The sequence below is a fragment of the Mandrillus leucophaeus genome, unplaced genomic scaffold (genome assembly GCF_000951045.1).
Source record: "Mandrillus leucophaeus isolate KB7577 unplaced genomic scaffold, Mleu.le_1.0 Scaffold46, whole genome shotgun sequence".
NCBI classification, from domain to species: Eukaryota; Metazoa; Chordata; class Mammalia; order Primates; family Cercopithecidae; genus Mandrillus; species Mandrillus leucophaeus.
Genome location: NW_012104920.1, coordinates 1,407,384 through 1,425,727, shown reverse-complemented (window position 1 = coordinate 1,425,727; position 18,344 = coordinate 1,407,384). Strand labels below are relative to the sequence as shown.

Sequence of the window (18,344 nt, the reverse complement as noted above, 5' to 3'; positions counted from 1 at the left end):
GCCGCTGCCGCCGCTCTGCCTGGTCCAGCCACCGGCCCAGTGCTCTGACTTCGCCGGACCGGGGAGCTCTGCAGAGACACCCTCACTCCTTCCCCAGGGTCCGGGACGCCTAGCCGGGCGTGGGGGGAAGCTCCGTTTGCGGGGGACAGGGAGGGAGGAGCCTGGAGCCGAAGCCAGCGCCACCCGTCGCCGGATCAACAGGACAGGACAGGTTGAGGGGCGTCGGGGAAAGGAAGAGGGGGTGCTATAGGCAATCCCGGGGAGGACGAGGAAGCCCTGTCGCAGGAAGCTGTGATCCGCTCTGACTTGTAGGGGGCCTGTTCACATTTGGGGACTGGTGACAACGTGGGTGCACTCCTCTCTCGGGGGGCTGGTTAGATTGGAGGGCGTGGGATCTAAACAGCACCAGCTGTCCCCAAGAAAATTTAAGGGACAGCCAGGGGAGAAAGAAAAAAGCAAACACGGATGCTCCTCATTTTGAGGTGGCGGAAGGCCCTCCAGACAACTACCTGGTGTATCCACTAGGAAGGGTGGATTTGGAGGTGACTTCAAAAGGAGCGGAGGGTGTGAAGGTGAAGAAAGGGTCTTGGCCGCTAGAATTCTATGCTACTAGACATGGGGGTGACTTGGTGAAAAAGCTGTTATCCAGCCAGAGGGTCTGGGAGCCCCGTCTTACTGAATCTGGGCAACCTGGATACTCTGAGACATATTTTGGGGAGATTTCAGTGAAAAAAGTGGGGGATCCCCTCCATTTAGAGTGTAGCAAAGGAAAAAATACCAAGGTTGGGTTCCTTCCTGACATTGGCAGTGCCCCAGTAGGGGTGGGATGAGCGAATATCCCCAAAGCTAAAGTCCCACACCCTGTAGATTACAAGAGTGGATTTGGTAGGAGTGTGCCCCAAAATACAGTGGAAAGGCACCTGGAGATATTTTAACCACGTCTTGGAAATTTGGGGGGTCTTGGTTTTGGGATAGGTGAAGTGGGGACAGACACTGGAGAGGAGGGAAAGGGGACGTTTTCAGTAGGAGGCAAAACTCGAGGGTGGGATCCACTGAGGAGTACATAGGCTGCTGGATCCGGTGGAGCCAGCACTGGGCCCACGGGTGGCAACTGGCTGCTGTGGAGGGGTGTACCTGGGGTGGGGGGTTCTGGGGCTTATCCTCAGGTCCTGTGGGTGGGGCAGCGAGTCGGGGCCTGAGCGTCAAGAGCATGCCCTAGTGAGCGGGCTGGAGCCCAGCGCGCTCCTGGCGCTGGCCGGTTTGGGGGTGTCTCCTCCCGGGGCGCCATGGCGGCGCTGGCCAGTAGCCTGATCCGGCAGAAGCGGGAGGTCCGCGAGCCCGGGGGCAGCCGGCCGGTGTCGGCACAGCGGCGGGTGTGTCCCCGCGGCACCAAGTCCCTTTGCCAGAAGCAGCTCCTCATCCTGCTGTCCAAGGTGCGACTGTGCGGGGGGCGGCCCGCGCGGCCGGACCGCGGCCCGGGTGAGTGCGGCTGGGGCGGGGTCTCCCGGCCAGAGGTTTCTCTGCCTGGGAAATTGAGGCCAGGGACTCTGAAGGATAGGGCCCGGCTGAGGGGCTCCTCGAAAGTGGAAGGGGGTGGGCCAGGACGACAAAGTCCCTGCCAGACTGTGCCTCAGTTTCCCTTCTTTTTAGTCCATAACCCGGAGTCTCCTTATTTTCGAGGTCAAGGGGAAGGCTTGAGGGGCTAAGTCTGTATCCCCGAAAGCCTCGCAGTTCCTGCTTGTCCCCCCTTCCCAACACAGCAGTCCCCACCCCCATCGTCCTCCGCCTACGTGCCGGTTCTCGCGATTCTTTCAATCTGGAGCGGAGAGGCCTGGGGGTTTCCAGACGCCTGGGTCACCCCAAGGGTTTCTGCAGCTCCAGCAGCACGCCCCCCCCCAGCCCCTGCCCGCCCCGGTTCTCCCGCTCCTCCACGCCTGGGCTCGGTTCCTCCTGGTCGAGCTCTCCTGGCTCCGAGCCAATCTCCCCAGCTCTCCCTCGGGTGTCCTTGCAGCTACCTCGCCAGCCAGCCCTCTATGCGCCCTCCTCCCGTGACCTGCGCTTCAAGAACGGAGCTGGGCACCCCCTCCCATAACCCCCGCGCCACTCCGGAATCGGGTCCCGTAGGCTCAGGGGACCCTACGCTGGGAGGAACTCAGACACAGTTCACTGCTAGAGATGGGCGCAGACTCTTGGGGGTCGTACCACCTACAAGGGGGGACAGGGAAGTCGGCAGAGAGCAAGCGATGGGGGAGGAGAGTTCTGAGAGTTAGAGTGTGGTCCCCGTCCAGGTGCGACAGTCAGGGAATCCCTCTGGCCCTGCTCCCGCCCGCTCCCAACTCCCTTAAGGGTAGCCCCCTCGCGCCCTCCTCCCCGCGCCACCGGCTGCCCATAGTGGTACAATCCGCAGCCCACCCTCTGAGTGGGACCGGGCCCCCACGTGACTCAGCCTGCCTTTCCATCTCCTCAGCTCCCACCCCCCATATCCTTGGTGATGTCCCCCTTACCCCAGGCGGGTTACCTGGCCGAAGGGGAGAGGCTGAGCCTCAGGGAGAGCTGGGCCCCCGCGAGCCAGCAGACAGACAGACAGACGGGTCAGTGTCAGACAGACCGGCACTGGGCCAAGGCAAGGCTCTCGCCAAGCTAGCGGCAGCCGCAGCAGGTGCTGAGTCAGCGTCAGGCCCAGTCCCACCCCCACCCCTGAGGGAGAGCCCCTACCCTGTGGTCAATTTGCTGCTGCCACTGTCCCCCACCTTCGCAAACACGCTGCCCCTTCAGTACCCCTGCTGGTCTCCCTCTGTCCCTGCCTTTTGATATATCTCTCCCCTCCCTCCTCCCCCACTCCTCCCCGCTTCTGGTTAAGCTGTAGGGTAGGAATTAAGCCATTTAAATAAATTTCAATAAATTACACTGAAAGCTCCTGGTTATAGGAAGCAGAAGGGACCCACATCAGCTTTCCCAGGAGTGAAAGGGAGGTGGGAGAGAGCGTGCTTGGAGGGTAAGAGAGCTGGGGCCCTGGGACCCTCTTCCTTCCTTTCATTCTCCTTTCATCCTCTGATCCTGCCAAGTGTAGGAATGTTTCTGGGAACAGAGATGTCATTTTCAAAGATGAATGTCTCTCTCTCCAGAGCCTCAGCTCAAAGGCATCGTCACCAAACTGTTCTGCCGCCAGGGTTTCTACCTCCAGGCGAATCCCGACGGAAGTATCCAGGGCACCCCAGAGGATACCAGCTCCTTCAGTGAGAGGGGAAGCTGGCCGCCGGGTGGGAAGGGGGAGAATGGGGACAGCAGATGACAATCCTATTCCCTCTTCAGCTTCTGTTGCCATTGGTCCGTCTTCCTGACCCCTAAGGGAAATTGCGGAGCTGGGATGAGGGGAGCTCAGGTGAGGGTCAGAGGCCTGGGTATTGATGTTCCCTCTCTCCACCCCCAGCCCACTTCAACCTGATCCCTGTAGGCCTCCGTGTGGTCACCATCCAGAGCGCCAAGCTGGGTCACTACATGGCCATGAATGCTGAGGGACTGCTCTATAGTTCGGTGAGACAATGAGGCTGAGTGGCTGGGGAATACCGGGAACTCCCCTTCCTCAATTTATCCCTTGAGGGAATGACAGTCTTCCTCAACTACAGACATTTTGCCCGGGACTCCTCCCTCCAGCTTTTGCTGATGGCCTGTCATCACTGCCCATTCCGGACCAACTCCTCTAGGGTCTCTCCAATGCCCACTCCTTGCACACCCCCAACACAGCCCCAGGCTCTTTGAATGTCCAACTCTTTCTGCCTTTTAGGGCCCCTACTTCTCATCCCATCTCCTCCAGATTTTGTCATTACTCACTTCCCTAGAGTCATCCAGGATAGGGGATAGTGAGAAATTGGGAGTACAGTGGAGAGAAGGAATCTTATTCCAAGACCCCTAAAAGTCTAGTTGTTTTTTTTTTTTTTTAAATAGTAACAGGGTCTTGCTATATTGGCCAGGCTGGTCTCGAACTCCTGACCTCAGCTGATCCACCCACCTCAGCCTGCCAAAGTGTTGGGATTACAGGCATGAGCCACTGCGCTTGGCCCAGAGCCTAGTTCTTAGCCCTCAAGGGCCCACCAGGCCTCTTCCTTGTCCTCCCTTTGCTCCCAGGTCCTACAAGGACTCAGAAGTTGCCCTCCCCCTCCCCCAAAAAGCATATGGATTATATCTATCTATCCTGGCTTGTGCTTTCCATGAGCTCCCTTCTGCCCAGTGATGTGTCTTTTTATCTCTCTGTCTTTGTGTGCCTTTCTGGGTCTTTGTCTCCTTAGCCGCATTTCACAGCTGAGTGTCGCTTTAAGGAGTGTGTCTTTGAGAATTACTACGTCCTGTACGCCTCTGCTCTCTACCGCCAGCGTCGTTCTGGCCGGGCCTGGTACCTCGGCCTGGACAAGGAGGGCCAGGTCATGAAGGGAAACCGAGTTAAGAAGACCAAGGCAGCCGCCCACTTTCTGCCTAAGCTCATGGAGGGTGGGTATAGACTCAAGAAAATGAGGACCACAGGAGAGGGTATTGACCTTGATATGGACATTTAGGGGCAGACAGCTCAGGCTACAAGTGATAAGAGGACCCTGTTATGACAGATCAAGCCAGGAAAGCTTTGCCCTTTGGGGGTTTGGGGTGCTCTCCTCCTGTGGGTTGGGGTTCTGGGAGGGTGAATGTACGGGAAGGGAGCCCTTTCAGAGCACTGATTCTGCCTGGTCCCTCTGTGCCTAACTCTCCTTCCCTGCTCCTCTTTTTCTCCCCTTCACAGTGGCCATGTACCGGGAGCCTTCTCTCCACAGTGTCCCTGAGGCCTCCCCTTCCAGTCCCCCTGCCCCCTGAAATGTAGTCCCTGGACTGGAGGTTCCCTGTACTCCCAGTGAGCCAGCCGCCACCACAACCTGTCTCCCAGTCCTGCTGTCACCCTTGCTGCCACACACATGCCCTGAGCAGCCAGGTCCCACCAGGTGCTCTACCCTGAGGGAGCCTAGGGGCTGGCTGTGACTTCCGAGGCTGTTGCGACCCTTAGATCCTTGGGCCTAGGAGGGAGTCAGAGAGGGGGATGTCTGAAGATGGTCCTGGCTGATCACTTCTTTCTTTCCACACTCACACAGCCCCATGCCTTTTCCTGAGATGGCACTGGGAGTTCCCAAATGGACAGCCAGGGCATAAACATTTCCCACCCCGGCTCAGCCAGTTCCTGGAGTCTCGTGCCCATTTTCGTTGCCACTGAGCCATTTCTAGATTTACTGAAGCTCAGGATTCATGTGTCCTTCTTTCCCTACTCAACATTCTGCCTTGGTCTGGACACATTCTGGAACACTGGACACCCTAGCCAGGGCCACTTCTGCACCAGGGCTCTGTGCTGGAACCCAGGCATGCTGCCAGCCTTTGCTCTGGATCCATCAGGCTTCTGTCCGTGACTCAGATGGATCCCTGGTTTCCAAGTAGAAAGAGGCTAGATTTGAGCCTTGTCTAGCTGTTGGCCTTGGCCTGAACTGGAACCAGTCTCAGATGACCACGGGTTTAACCTTCTTATCCCAGAGACACCCAATTCTAGAGCTTTATGGAGCCATACTTCCTCCTGAATCCCAGATCTAGGACACAGAACATGACTCTCAGCCCTTTTACCCAGGATGGAGCTGGGGCCTGTATAGCCATATTATTGCTCTCAGTAAGTTCTAGCCCCACCCTCCCCCCTTCTTGAGTGATACCTATTACGGATGAGTTCTGGAAAAGACCCAGCTATGATTCATAAAAACAGTTCTGGATGAATCAAGAACCACTTCTTGTTTTTCCTAGATAATTCTCTAAAAATATGATTCTTCCATATAGAATGCTAAGCTTATTTTTACATGCAATTTCTAGCTACTTCAACCCAGCTGAGGTTGTGCCAGGGAGACAGAGTCTGGAGAAGGGCTGAGGAATTTTGGAAAGATCCCTGGCTCGTAGTAGGGAAGCTGGGATGGGGGAGGGGTCAAAATGATGACATGATTGCACCTGCATCTGTGTGGGGTGGATACGAACACTTAGCTACCTCAGCAGGAATTCCTTCCAGGCCCCCTTTAAAGCTGAGGTCCTTAAAGTAATGTGTCCTGAATAAGAAGGACAAATGGATACAGCCTCGACCCTCCCAGTGAGGAGACCCCAATTCAGCAATAAGTCTCACCCTTCTCCCCTATAGGTCAGGCCAAGGAGGGTGAAGGCCTCTTGCACTCCAGACCTCATATGCCCCGACAGCTTCTAATTGGATAGAACTTGCTTTACATTACAGCTTAGAACCTTAGCTGAGCTTTAGATACCCAAAAAGGGCCCGTCTAGATTTTTTCAGAAAAACATGGAGCGCTAGGGGCAGCCTGGAAAAAACTGGGAACCTGCTAGTGAACTAGGAGGGAGACTCCCATAGCCTCAGATTTGGATAGGGTAGGCTGAGGGGGCCCTAAGGGAGGGACTAGGGCTCCAAGGCAGGTCACTTTTCCTCAGGCTGTTCTACTTCCGGCTTGTTGCAAGAGGAGTAGATGTCCCCTCACCCACACAAACCCCGCTCAGGCTCCACCCAACTCCTGGGACTGCTCCCAGGGGATCGGGTCTCCACTCCACGCTTTCTCAATTAAAGACGACGTATACAACTAAAGTGCTGTCTGTCATCTGTTGGTGGCGGGCTTGGCAGTTGCTCGAGGCAGGATCAAGTCCCAGGGGCGGGGCGGGTGGGCTGGCGGCTGCCCCCAGCAACAGGTGCACATTCCCGGGCTCCTCGTCACTTCCCCTGTGCTGGCGGTCCCAGTGGCTCTCAGAGCGAAGTCACTGAGCGAGCCGCCAGGCTATGACCCCAGGGGCTCTGCTGATGCTGCTGGGGGCGCTGGGGGCGTCGCTCGCCCCAGGTAAGTGTAGGCCCTGAAGGAGCAGTGACAGGTCCAGCCGTTGTGGCCAGACACCAGGGCTGCACTTAGTCTCTCCTTCCCCAGGCGTCCGCGGCTCGGAGGCAGAGGGCCGACTCCGGGAGAAACTTTTCTCTGGCTATGATAGCTCCGTGCGGCCAGCGCGGGAGGTGGGAGACCGTGTCAGGGTCAGCGTTGGTCTCACCCTGGCACAACTCATCAGCCTGGTGAGGGCGCACGGCGGGGGTGGGGGAAGAGGTCAGGCCAGCCGACCAGCCGCGGGGGCGTGACTTTAGGAAAGGCCGGACCGGGGACAAACTGGGGGCGGGGCCTGGGACGAGACCAGGCTGAGAGGGACCAGCCTTCAGTGAAGACTGGGTCGAAATCAGACAAATGGACAAGCTCTGGCCGTGGCTGGTGGACGGGCCTGGAGTAGAGCCGGGTAGGGTGATGGACGGACCTGTGACCGGACCTTAAAGTGGAGCTGGGGACGAGGCAGGGGCTGGGGGATGGACCTCGAGGTAGGGCCATATGGGTCCTGAGTGCCCAGGGTGCTTGGTGCTCAGGGGTCAATAAATGGCAGCAGGTGGAGATTCATGGCTGGGTGGATTATGAGCTGAGGGCAGGGCCCGGGACAGAGCAAGGCGGAGGGCTAGGCAGGAGCGAATCTGGTAGGTTGATAGGCTGTGAGTGTAGACGGCTGGAAAGGGTGTTTCTGAGACACAGGCAGGTCTTAAACTAACGCTCCTTCTGGGATGTGGACTTGGACTCAAGAGGATGGGGCTCAGAAAAAGGGGGTGGGGTTCCCAGGAGAGGTTGGCCTTCCAGCCCCCTCATTTCTCTCCACCCTACTTCACCTTTACCCCTTAAATTTTTCCTTTCTAGAACGAGAAGGATGAAGAGATGAGCACAAAGGTGTACTTAGACCTGGTATGGAGACCCCGCAGGGTGGGAAAGGGCCTCCCGCTGCCTTAACAATTTTCTTGAATATCCAGCCCAGTAAGAATATTTTTTACATCACGACTTTAGATAACACGTGTACAACTGAAGCCAAAGTTCGAGGAAACAACACCTAACTTTACTACAGGAGTTGCACCCCATGCATTTTTTATTCTAATTTTGTGTGTGTGTGTGCGTGTGTGTGTGTATGTGACGTGGTCTCACTATGTTGCACAGGCTGGTCTTGAACGCGGGAGCTTGAGCTATCCACTAGCCTCGGGGGGAATCTCCCCAAGTGCTGAGATTACAGGCATGAGCCACTGCACCTGGCCCATTCTAATTTTTGAAACACTGGTTTGGGGCCACTAATTTGATTCCCCATTCACTAAAGGATTGCGAACTGCAGTTCGAAAACCACTGTTTTAGAGGCTAACTAGTGCAGCCTCCTCATTTTTACAGAGTAAAAAATTGAAACCCGGTGCGGGGGAAGGGAAATTAGCTGATGTGGATCCCAGCGAGTGAAGGCGGAGCCAGAGCCAGAACCCCGGCCCCTTGACCCACAGTTTATGCCTGCCCTGCTCCCCTTCCTTGCACTCCCTTCCTGGGCTTCCTTTGGAAATCCCTCGTCCCCTCCCGGCCTCCAACCCGGGACAGCCCCTCAGCTTCTGCTTCACTAGGAGTGGAATGACTACAGGCTGAGCTGGGACCCTGCGGAGCACGACGGCATCGATTTGCTCCGCATCACGGCGGAATCCGTGTGGCTCCCTGACGTGGTGCTACTGAACAAGTAGGAGACCTTCCAAAGCCCGGGAGGTGGCGCGGGGCCTCGCGGGGCGGGGCCTCCGGGCGCGGGGCCTGATTGCAGATGAGATCCCTTCTCTGCAGCAACGATGGGAATTTTGACGTGGCTCTGGACATTAACGTCGTGGCGTCCTCCGACGGCTCCGTGCGTTGGCAACCCCCGGGCATCTATCGCAGCAGCTGCAGCATCCAGGTTTCCCGGCTCTACATTGGAAGCTGAAGGAGCTCTTAGAAACCCTCCCTTTCCATAGACATCCTGACTCTCCAGCGACTCCCATCCTTCATCCTTCCCCCATTATCTAATCCCCATGACCTTCACCTCTTGTCTACCCTCCTGATTTTCCATTGAGTGTTCTGTACACTTTCTTTGGCTTCTAGTCTTACTCAGTGACCTCTCTCCCCACCCGCATTTTCTCCATGGCTTCCCTTCATAACCCTCCAATTCCTCCGTGATTCCCCTTCCCTGTGCCCTCCCCAAAAGCCTCCCAAACTCCATCAGCGCTGACTGATTCTCTGGCAGCTCTAGTGACTCTCCCCTCCATCCAGGTCACCTACTTCCCCTTCGACTGGCAGAACTGCACTATGGTGTTCAGTTCCTACAGCTACGACAGCTCGGAGGTCAGCCTGCAGACAGGCCTGAGTCCTGACGGGCAAGAGCAGCAGGAAATCCACATTCATGAAGGGACTTTCATTGGTGAGTGGGCATGGCTCCTACATCCATGGGCTCTATGATTTCCAGCTTCTAAGAGGCTCATAAATATCCTGTCAGGGATGACCAATACAGCCCTGTGGGGTAAGCAGGATGGGTATGGCTATCTACATTTTAAAAGTATGGGAATTGCCGGGGGCAATGACTCACACCTGTAATCCCAGTACTTCGGGAAGCCGAGGCAGGCGGATCATTTGAGGTCTGGAGTTCGAGACCACCCTAACATGGTGAAACCCCGTCTCTACTAAAAACACAAAAAATTAGCCATGCATGGTGGCGGACGCCTGTAATCCCAGTTACTCGGGAGGCTGAGGCAGGAGAATCGCTTGAACTGGGGAGGCGGAGGCTGCAGTGAGCCAAGATGGCACCAGCACACTCCAGCTTGGGTGACAGAGTGAAAATTCATCTCAAAAATATTTTTAAAAGGCAGGGTGTGGTGGCTCGCGCCTGTAATCCCAGCACTTTGGGAGGCCGAGGTGGGTGGATCACGAGGTCAAGAGATTGAGACCATCCTGGCTAACATGGTGAAACCCCATCTCTACTAAAAATACAAAAAATTAGCCGAGTGTGGTGGCGGGCACCCGTAGTCCCAGCTACTCGGGAGGCTGAGGCAGGAGAATGGCGTGAATCTGGGAGGTGGAGCTTGCAGTGAGCCAAGATGGTGCCACTGCACTCCAGCCTGGGCAACAGAGAGAGACTCCATCTCAAAAAAAAAAAAAAATTGAAAAACAAAATAGGCTTGGCACAGTGGCTCACGTCTTAATCTCAGTATTTTGGGAGGCTAAGGTGGGCGGATCACCTGAGGTCAGGAGTTCCAGACAACCCTGGTCAATATGGTGAAACCCCACCGCTACTAAAAATACAAAAAATTAGCCGGGTGTGGTGGCGGACGCCTGTAATCCCAGCTACTTGGGAGGCTAAGGCAGGAGAATCACTTGAACCTGGGAGGCGGAGGTTGCAGTGAGCCGAGGTTGCAGTGAGCCAAGATTGCGTCACTGCACTCCAACCTGGGCAACAAGAGCGAAACTCCGTCTCAAAATAAATAAATAAAAACATGGAAATTGAGACTTGCCCAAGTTTATTTGAGATGGGCTACTCAGCCCAGTGTCCACAGCTAGTCTCAAGTCAACCCTCTCAGATCTAGGCTGTGGCAGAGCAAGCCATACTTGGCACTAACGAGGACAGCTCCCATATCTGTGTCCCCCTCCTTCTCCTCCTCCCCAGAGAATGGCCAGTGGGAGATTATCCACAAGCCCTCTCGGCTAATCCAGCCTCCAGGTGATCCTAGGGAAGGGAGGGAAGGACAGCGCCAGGAAGTCATCTTCTACCTCATCATCCGCCGGAAGCCTCTCTTCTACCTGGTCAACGTCATCGCCCCATGCATCCTCATCACTCTTCTGGCCATCTTCGTCTTCTACCTGCCACCAGATGCAGGTAATGGGGGAAGGGGCTCCCACCCTTTTGTCATTGGCTCAGCTTCTTCCTTGTCACCCTTAATCCAGGCAGGATTTTCCTGCCAATCCAAAGCATCATAGATTGGGCTTCAGCAATCCCACCCATGCTCTGCCTCCCATTGACTGCCACCTTTCCTCCGCTCAGTGAAACTGGGACTCTTTCCCAATAGGAGTCCTAGCCTCTAATCCATAAAGCTTTTACTCCTCTGAACCACAAACCTCCAGGCTTAGATAACTCTCCCATTGCCTTTTCCTATTCCTAACATCCCCTGCCCACTGTCAGAACCCCAGTACTCCTTTATTTTTTTTTCGCTTTTTTTTTTTTTTTTGAGATGGAGTCTCGCTCTGTCGCCCAGGCTGGAGTGCAGTGGCCCGATCTCAGCTCACTGCAAGCTCCGCCTCCCGGGTTTAGGCCATTCTCCTGCCTCAGCCTCCCAAGTAGCTGGGACTACAGGCGCCCGCCACCTCACCCGGCTAGTTTTTTTGTATTTTTTAGTAGAGACGGGGTTTCACCGTGTTAGCCAGGATGGTCTCAATCTCCTGACCTCGTGATCCGCCCGTCTCGGCCTCCCAAAGTGCTGGGATTACAGGCTTGAGCCACCGCGCCCGGCCCCAAATTCCTTAATCTCTATGTGTCTCAGTTTCCTGACCTGGAAGTGGGCCAACCATTGTCCCTACTGCATAGAATTATTTGAGGATTGACTGAGTTAGTAGAACTATGCCTGGCACCCAGTAAGTTCTATGTAAGCATTGTGTTTTGGGTTGTTTTTTGTTTTTCTTTTTTGAACACTTGCTATAAGGTAATTCATTTAATATGGTACATGTACTAATTCTAATCTTTACAACAATCCTGTGAGGCAAGTAACGGATTGTCATCCTCATTTTACAGTGGAGGATAAAGAGGCTGAAAGAGTTTAAGTCATTTGCCTGAAATCATTACACAGTTAGAGAGGGAAAATGTTGCAGTTCCAACCTGGGTCAGTGGCAGCCTGATTCAGAGACCTGATATCCTTAACTCTAGTATTCAAAACATGTTTTCCTCCTCTCTGCCATCAAATCCTTTGTCTAAAGAAGAAGAGTGGGCCGGGCGCAGTGGCTCACACCTGTAATCCCAGCACTTTGGGAGGCTGGGGCTGGCGGATCACTTGAGGTCAGGAGTACTCAAGAAACAGAGAGGAGGCCAGTGGAACTGAATGAAGTAAGCAGAGGGGAAAGCAGCAGGAGATGAAGTCCAGGAGCTCATGGGAAGGACCTATAGACCATAATAAGGCCTTTGCTCTCATGCAGGAGATGGGGAGCCAATGGAAGATTCTGGAAAGAGGAATAATATGATCTGATTATATTTCTTTCTTTCTTTTTTTAGACGTAGTCCCGATTTGTCGCCCAGTCTGGAGTGCAGTGGCGTGATCTCGGCTCGCTGCAGCCTCCGCCTCCTGGGTTCAAGTGATTCTTCTGCCTCAGCCTCCCTAGTAGCTGGGACTACAGGCGCCCGCCACCTTGCCCGGCTAGTTTTTTGTATTTTTTAGTAGAGACGGGGTTTCACTGTGTTAGCCAGGATGATCTCGATCTCCTGACCTCGTGATCCGCCCGTCTCGGCCTCCCAAAGTGCTGGGATTACAGGCTTGAGCCACCGCGCCCGGCCATCTTGATTTATATTTTAACAAAATCAGTCGGGCTGCTCGGTTGAGAACAGTCAGCATGGGAGAAAAGGATGAAGCAAAGAGACCGTTAGGAGGGCTTTACAATATTCAGACCTAAGGTAATGTGCTTTGGAGCAAGGTGGTGATGTAGGAGGTGGGACTCGACTCCAGACCAAACTGAGGACTAGCTAGAACAGGAACAGGGAAGATGCAGCTTTCCATAAGACATACCCACAAGTGTGCCATGTCAGTTTACCATTGCCATGGGAACACCTGGGAGTTACCACCCCTTTCCATGGCAATCACCCGATGACACAGAAGTTACTACCCTTTCCCTAGAAAGTTCTGCCTAATCCATTGCTTAATCTGCATGCAATTAAAAGTAGGTATAGGCCAGGCACGGTGGTTCACGCCTGTAATCCCAGCACTTCGGGAGGCTTAGGCGGGCAGATCCCTTAAGGTCAGGAGTTCGAGACCAACTTGGCCAACATGGTGAAACTGTCTCTACTAAAAATACAAAAAATTAGGCAGGCGTGGTGGCATGCACCTGTAATAACAGCTACTCGGGAGGCTGAGACAGGAGAATTGTTTGAACCCAAGAGGCAGAGGTTGCAGTGAGCCGCGATCACGCCACTGCACTCCAGCCTGGGTGACAGAGTTAGACTCTGTCTAAAAATAAATAAATAAGAGATAGGGAAGACTATGGGAGGAGTAGCTTTGGTAGTAAGAGAATTTAGTTTTGGTCATTTTGTTTTATTTTGTTTTTGTTTTTGTTTTTTGAGACAGAGTTTCACTCTTGATGCCCAGGCTGGAGTGCAATAGTACAATCTCGACTCACTGCAACCTCTGCCTGCCAGGTTCAAGTGATTCTCCTGCCTCACCCTCCCTAGTAGCTGGGATTACAGGTGCCCACGACTACGCCCAGCTGATTTTTTGTATTTTTTGTATTTTTAGTAGAGATGGGGTTTCACTATGTTGGCCAGGCTGGTCTCGAACCCCTGACCTCAGGTGATCCAACCGCCTCGGACTCCCAAAGTGCTGGGCTTACAGGTGTGAGCCACTGCGCCCGGCTCAGTTTTGGACATGTTAAGCTTGAAATATTTATTAGACATCCAAGTATCCAAGAGAGGTTGAGTAGGCAGATGGATATATATCTGGCATTCAGGGGAGAAGTCCAGGGTGGACATACAAATGTAGGAATGATTTGCATGCAGATGGCCCTTTCAAAAGCTTGTTTCTTTCTTTTTTTTTTTTTTTCAGATGGAGTTTTGCTCTGTTGCTCAGGCTGGAATGCAGTGGCGCAATCACAGCTCACTGCAACCTCCATCTTCCATGCTCAAACAGTCGTCCCAACTCAGCCTCCCAAACAGTTGGGACCACAAGCATGTGCCATTGTGTCTGACTAATTTTTTTTTTTCGTTTTGTAGAGACTGGGCACAGTGGCTCACGTCTGTAATCCCAACACTTTGGGAGGCCAAGGCGGGTGGGTCACTTGAGCTCAGGAGTTTGAGACCAGCCTGGGCAACATGGTGAAATCCTGTCTCTACAAAAAGTACAAAAATTAGCTGGGCATGGTGGCATGCACCTGTAGTCCCAGCTACTCAGGAGGCTGAGGTGGGAAGACCACTTGAGCCTGGGAGGTGGAGGTTTTGATGAGCCATTATCATGCCACTGCACTCCAGCCTGGGTGACAGAGCAAGACCCAGCCTCAAATTTGTTTTTGCAGAGATGAGGTCTCCCTATGTTGCTCAGGCTGGTCTGAAACTCCTGGGCTCAAGCAATCCCTCCTCCCACCTTGGCCTCCCAAAGTGCCAGGACTACAGGTGTGAACCACTGTGCCTGGCTGCAGAAACCTGTCTTTGAATGGCCTGGAAACATGGTCACTGATTATGCCATAGAGCTTTCCTTCTGGCAAAGTCTAATCCTTCTTTCTTCCTCTCTGCCCTCCAAGGAGAGAAGATGGGGCTCTCAATCTTTGCCCTGCTGACCCTTACTGTGTTCCTGCTGCTACTGGCCGACAAAGTACCTGAGACCTCCCTATCGGTACCCATTATTATCAAGTACCTCATGTTTACCATGGTCCTCGTCACCTTCTCAGTCATCCTTAGTGTCGTGGTTCTCAACCTGCACCACCGCTCACCCCACACCCACCAAATGCCCCTTTGGGTCCGTCAGGTGAGAAAGATCTCCTCCTCCAACCCCAACTTTCCTTTTACAGACCATAGGGAGAACTATAGCTATGTGGTAGAGTGTTGAAGTGCCCAAGCCTGTTAGGTGTTGAAATGTTGCAGTTAAGCTGGCCCCTATCATTATCATTTCACAGATCCCTTCCTCTCTTCATCAGTACTGCTCATCTCGGGTCCCAGGGAAATATTCTTAGGGTTAGGTACTATCAGATTGGAAGCCCACTCTTTCCAGTTGGGATACCTCCCAACCCACTGAAGAGGTTTTTTGTTTGCTTGTTTGTTTGTTTTTTTGAGATGGAGTTTTGCTGTTGTTGCCCAGGCTGGAACGCAATGGCACAATCTCAGCTCACTGCAACCTTCATCTCCCAGGTTCAAGCGATTCTCCTGCCTGAGCTTCTGAGCTTCACGAGTAGCTGGAATTATAGGCACCCGCCACCACGCCAAGCTAATTTTTGCATTTTTAGTAGAGAGAGGGTGGCACCATGTTGGCCAGGCTGGTCTCGAACTCCTGACCTCAGGTGATCCTCCCGCCTCAGCGTCCCAAAGTGCTGGGATTGCAGGCGTGAGCCACCGCGACTGGCCCAACCCACTAAAGAGCTCTTAGGTCTGTGTGGCTGCATTTCCTGGCGTAGCTCGTTTGTGGAAGAATGTGCACGCACATACGCGCGGGAATGGGCATGTGGAGTGGGGTGGTTGGCTGTTTCCCTTCTGGTCTGAAAGCATGAAAGCCCCCACCAATACGCCTCTTCTACTCTGCAGATCTTCATTCACAAACTGCCGCCGTACCTGGGTTTAAAAAGGCCCAAGCCCGAGAGAGAACTGATGCCGGAGCCCCCTCACTGTTCTTCTCCAGGAAGTGGCTGGGGTCGGGGAACAGATGAATATTTCATCCGGAAGCCGCCAAGTGATTTTCTCTTCCCCAAACCCAACAGGTAGGACCACGCCCATTACCCACATAAAAGGGAGAGGGAGAACTACAGTTCCCAGAAGAATGTGCGGAAGAAGCGGCCCATGCTCCCGGAAGATGCTGTGGTTGAGCATCATGGGAGTTGTAGTACCCCTGCTGCTCACATTGAGGGGAGGTGGGAACTAAAACAGAGGCGGTGGAAGAAGTTGCACAAGGTTAGAGAGATCACTGCTGTCGGGGAGAGCGTGAAGGGCACTCTCGGGTTTTGAGAACTGGCAAGTTGTTGGAGGCAGCTGGAGCGGGGCCTGGGTCGCTGGCATTGGCTGTCTTTGCGTCTGGGCGTGGCCAGTCACTCCTCTTCCAGGTTCCAGCCTGAACTGTCTGCCCCTGATCTGCGGCGATTTATCGATGGTCCAAACCGGGCTGTGGCCCTGCCTCCGGAGTTACGGGAGGTTGTCTCCTCTATCAGCTACATCGCTCGACAGCTGCAGGAACAGGAGGACCACGATGCGGTATGTCCAACGGGAGTGGAACAAGGCCAGGCGTAGGCGACCTTGGCCCCACCCCCCAAATTCCGCACCAGCACTCGCTTTCGTTTCTTTCGTTTTTTTTTTTTTTTTGAGACAGTCTCACTCTGTCGCCCAGACTGGAGTGCAGTGGCGCGGTCTCGGCTCACTGCAACCTCCGCCTTTCGGGTTCAAGCAGATTGTCCTGCCTCAGCCTCCCGAATAGCTGGGACACAGGCGCACGCCACCACGCCCGGCTAATTTATTTATTTATTTATTTTAGACAGTCTCGCTCTGTCACCCAGGCTGGAGTGCAGTGGTGCGATCTCGGCTTACCGCAAGCTCCTCCTGCCGGGTTCACGCCGTTCTCCTGCTTCAGCCTCCCGAGTAGCTGGGACTACAGGCGGCCGCCACCACGCCTGGCTGGTTTTTTTTGTTTGTTTGTTTGGGGGTGTTTTTTTTGCTATTTTTAGTAGAGGCGGGGTTTCACTGTGTTAGCCAGGATGGTCTCCATCTGCTGACCTCAGGATCCGCCCGCCTAGGCCTCCGAAAGTGCTGGGATTACAGGTGTGAGCCACCGCGCCCGGTCTTGCTTTCGTTTCTGATTGGACATCTTCCTAATTTGGTCCCACCCCCTGCTTACCTACTGGTTCTTTATGCCCATGCATTGCCTGCAGTCTTGCTCTCCTATTGCGCTGCTGGCTTTTCCCTCAAACCGGTGGTAGGAGGACCCAGGCGGGTACAGGTTGGGGAAATGGGAAGGTTTCCCTGGGGGTCTGGGCCCAAAGCTCAGGAAGTTTCCTTTGCCTACCCACAGCTGAAGGAGGACTGGCAGTTTGTGGCCATGGTAGTGGACCGCCTCTTCCTGTGGACTTTCATCATCTTCACCAGCGTTGGAACCCTAGTCATTTTCCTGGACGCCACGTACCACTTGCCCCCTCCAGACCCCTTTCCTTGAAGACTGGAGGGTCGAGACCCAGGCCCTCTACCAGTTGAAGTGAGAGTTTGGTGATACTGTCAAGCCATATCCTTCTCTGCCTCTTAACTCCTTCACTAGGAATCCAGGCCTCTTATTTCGTTTCTGGGGACTGCATTGGACTGAGGGCTGGGTAGGCAGGTGTCTTGGACCCACCTGAAATGCACTATCATCTGATTTCCTCTTTGGGATCTTGAAGAAGCTCTTTTGGGTATCAACACCTAGGTTGCCAGTGAAATAGAACAAAGAACAGGAACTAGATTGTAAGCCTTATGAGGTCAAGAAATGTGTCTTGTTCACTGTAACATCCCCAGCGCCATGCACAGGTCCTGACCTATAGTAAGTGCTTAACATTTGTTGAATAGGGGAAATAAATTTCTGGAAGTAAATACAGCAATTAATAATGTTTATAAGCTGGGCATGGTCGCTCAGGCCAGTAATCCCAGTGACTTGGGAGGCTGAGGTGGGAGGATTACTTGAACCCCACAGTTTGAGACCAGCCTGGGCAACATAGTGAGACTTTGTCTCTAAAAAAATAAAAATAGAAATAAAGTAGCTTATTGTTTGCATGTCGGGTCTTGTGGTCATTTTCTTTTTAACTTTTTGTAATTTATTATGTTTTGTAATGTGTACTATCTTTAGGATTAAAAAAAAAAGTTATTTCTACAAGCATGCATTGGTAATGAGAAAAAGCAGCATTTTCAAGACCTTCATTCAAGTTCCAGCCTTGGTGCTCACACAAGCCACTAGACTGCTCTGTACTTGTTTCCACATCTGTAAAATGAAACTAGTGATAGCATGTGCCCTATAGGACTGTCTGGGGATCACATGAGAACATGGGAAAAAAGCACTATGCGGTGTGTATCAGAGGTTGCAACGGTGTGTTTTTTGTTTGGCCTGCAGAGTTTTAAATTTGCACTAGTTCACTAATTTTATTTATTTTTTTGAGACAGAGTCTCGCTCTGTTGTCCAGGCTGAGTGCAGTGGTGTGATCTCGGCTCACCACAACCTCCGCCTCCCGGGTTCAAGTGATTCTTCTGGCTCAGCCTCCCGTGTACCTGGGACTACAGACACGTACCACCATGCCCAGCTAATTTTTGTATTTTTAGTAGAGATGGGGTTTCACTATGTTGGCCAGGCTGGTCTCGAACTCCTGACCTCATGATCTGCCTGCCTTGGCCTCCCAAAGTGCTGGGATTACAAGCGTGAGCCACCACGCCCAGCCACTAGTTCACCACCATTTATTTATTTTATTTATTTATTTATTGGAGATGGAGTTTTGCTCGTTGCCCAGGCTGGAGTGCAATGGCGCGACCTCGGCTCACTGCAACCTCCAACCTCCGCCCCCGCC

General features: G+C 53.5%; 3 protein-coding genes across 5 annotated transcripts in view; all 3 read left to right on the top strand.

The window, feature by feature from the left end:
• Positions 1–1,219, top strand: part of TMEM102 (transmembrane protein 102) — a 4,334-nt gene extending 3,115 nt beyond the window's left edge. The window contains exon 3 of the mRNA XM_011994737.1: positions 1,185–1,219. Within this exon, the coding sequence (XP_011850127.1) occupies positions 1,185–1,219 (35 nt within the window). The remainder of the gene's footprint in view (positions 1–1,184) is intronic.
• FGF11 (fibroblast growth factor 11) lies at positions 271–6,631 on the top strand. 2 transcript variants are annotated; one of them, XM_011994586.1, is made up of 5 exons: positions 271–1,479; positions 3,126–3,236; positions 3,431–3,534; positions 4,287–4,485; positions 4,769–6,631. In XM_011994586.1, the coding sequence occupies exons 1-5, from the start codon at positions 1,287–1,289 to the stop codon at positions 4,837–4,839; spliced, it is 678 nt and encodes a 225-aa protein (XP_011849976.1). In that variant the 5' UTR covers positions 271–1,286; the 3' UTR covers positions 4,840–6,631. The 2 variants fall into 2 exon arrangements, with proteins under 2 accessions (XP_011849976.1, XP_011849977.1); XM_011994587.1 differs by lacking the exon at positions 271–1,479 and adding an exon at positions 2,414–2,488 and having other exon boundaries at positions 3,106–3,236.
• Positions 6,632–6,753: 122 nt separating this feature from the next.
• On the top strand, positions 6,754–17,282 carry CHRNB1 (cholinergic receptor, nicotinic, beta 1 (muscle)). Of its 2 annotated transcripts, XM_011994582.1 has the most exons (11): positions 6,754–6,878; positions 6,963–7,102; positions 7,761–7,805; positions 8,492–8,601; positions 8,700–8,808; positions 9,162–9,309; positions 10,549–10,758; positions 14,370–14,593; positions 15,364–15,536; positions 15,876–16,023; positions 16,835–17,282. In XM_011994582.1, exons 1-11 carry the CDS (start codon positions 6,821–6,823, stop codon positions 16,973–16,975), a joined length of 1,506 nt encoding a protein of 501 aa, XP_011849972.1. In that variant the 5' UTR covers positions 6,754–6,820; the 3' UTR covers positions 16,976–17,282. The 2 variants fall into 2 exon arrangements, with proteins under 2 accessions (XP_011849972.1, XP_011849973.1); XM_011994583.1 differs by lacking the exons at positions 6,754–6,878; positions 6,963–7,102 and adding an exon at positions 7,206–7,317.
• Positions 17,283–18,344: the final 1,062 nt, after the last annotated feature.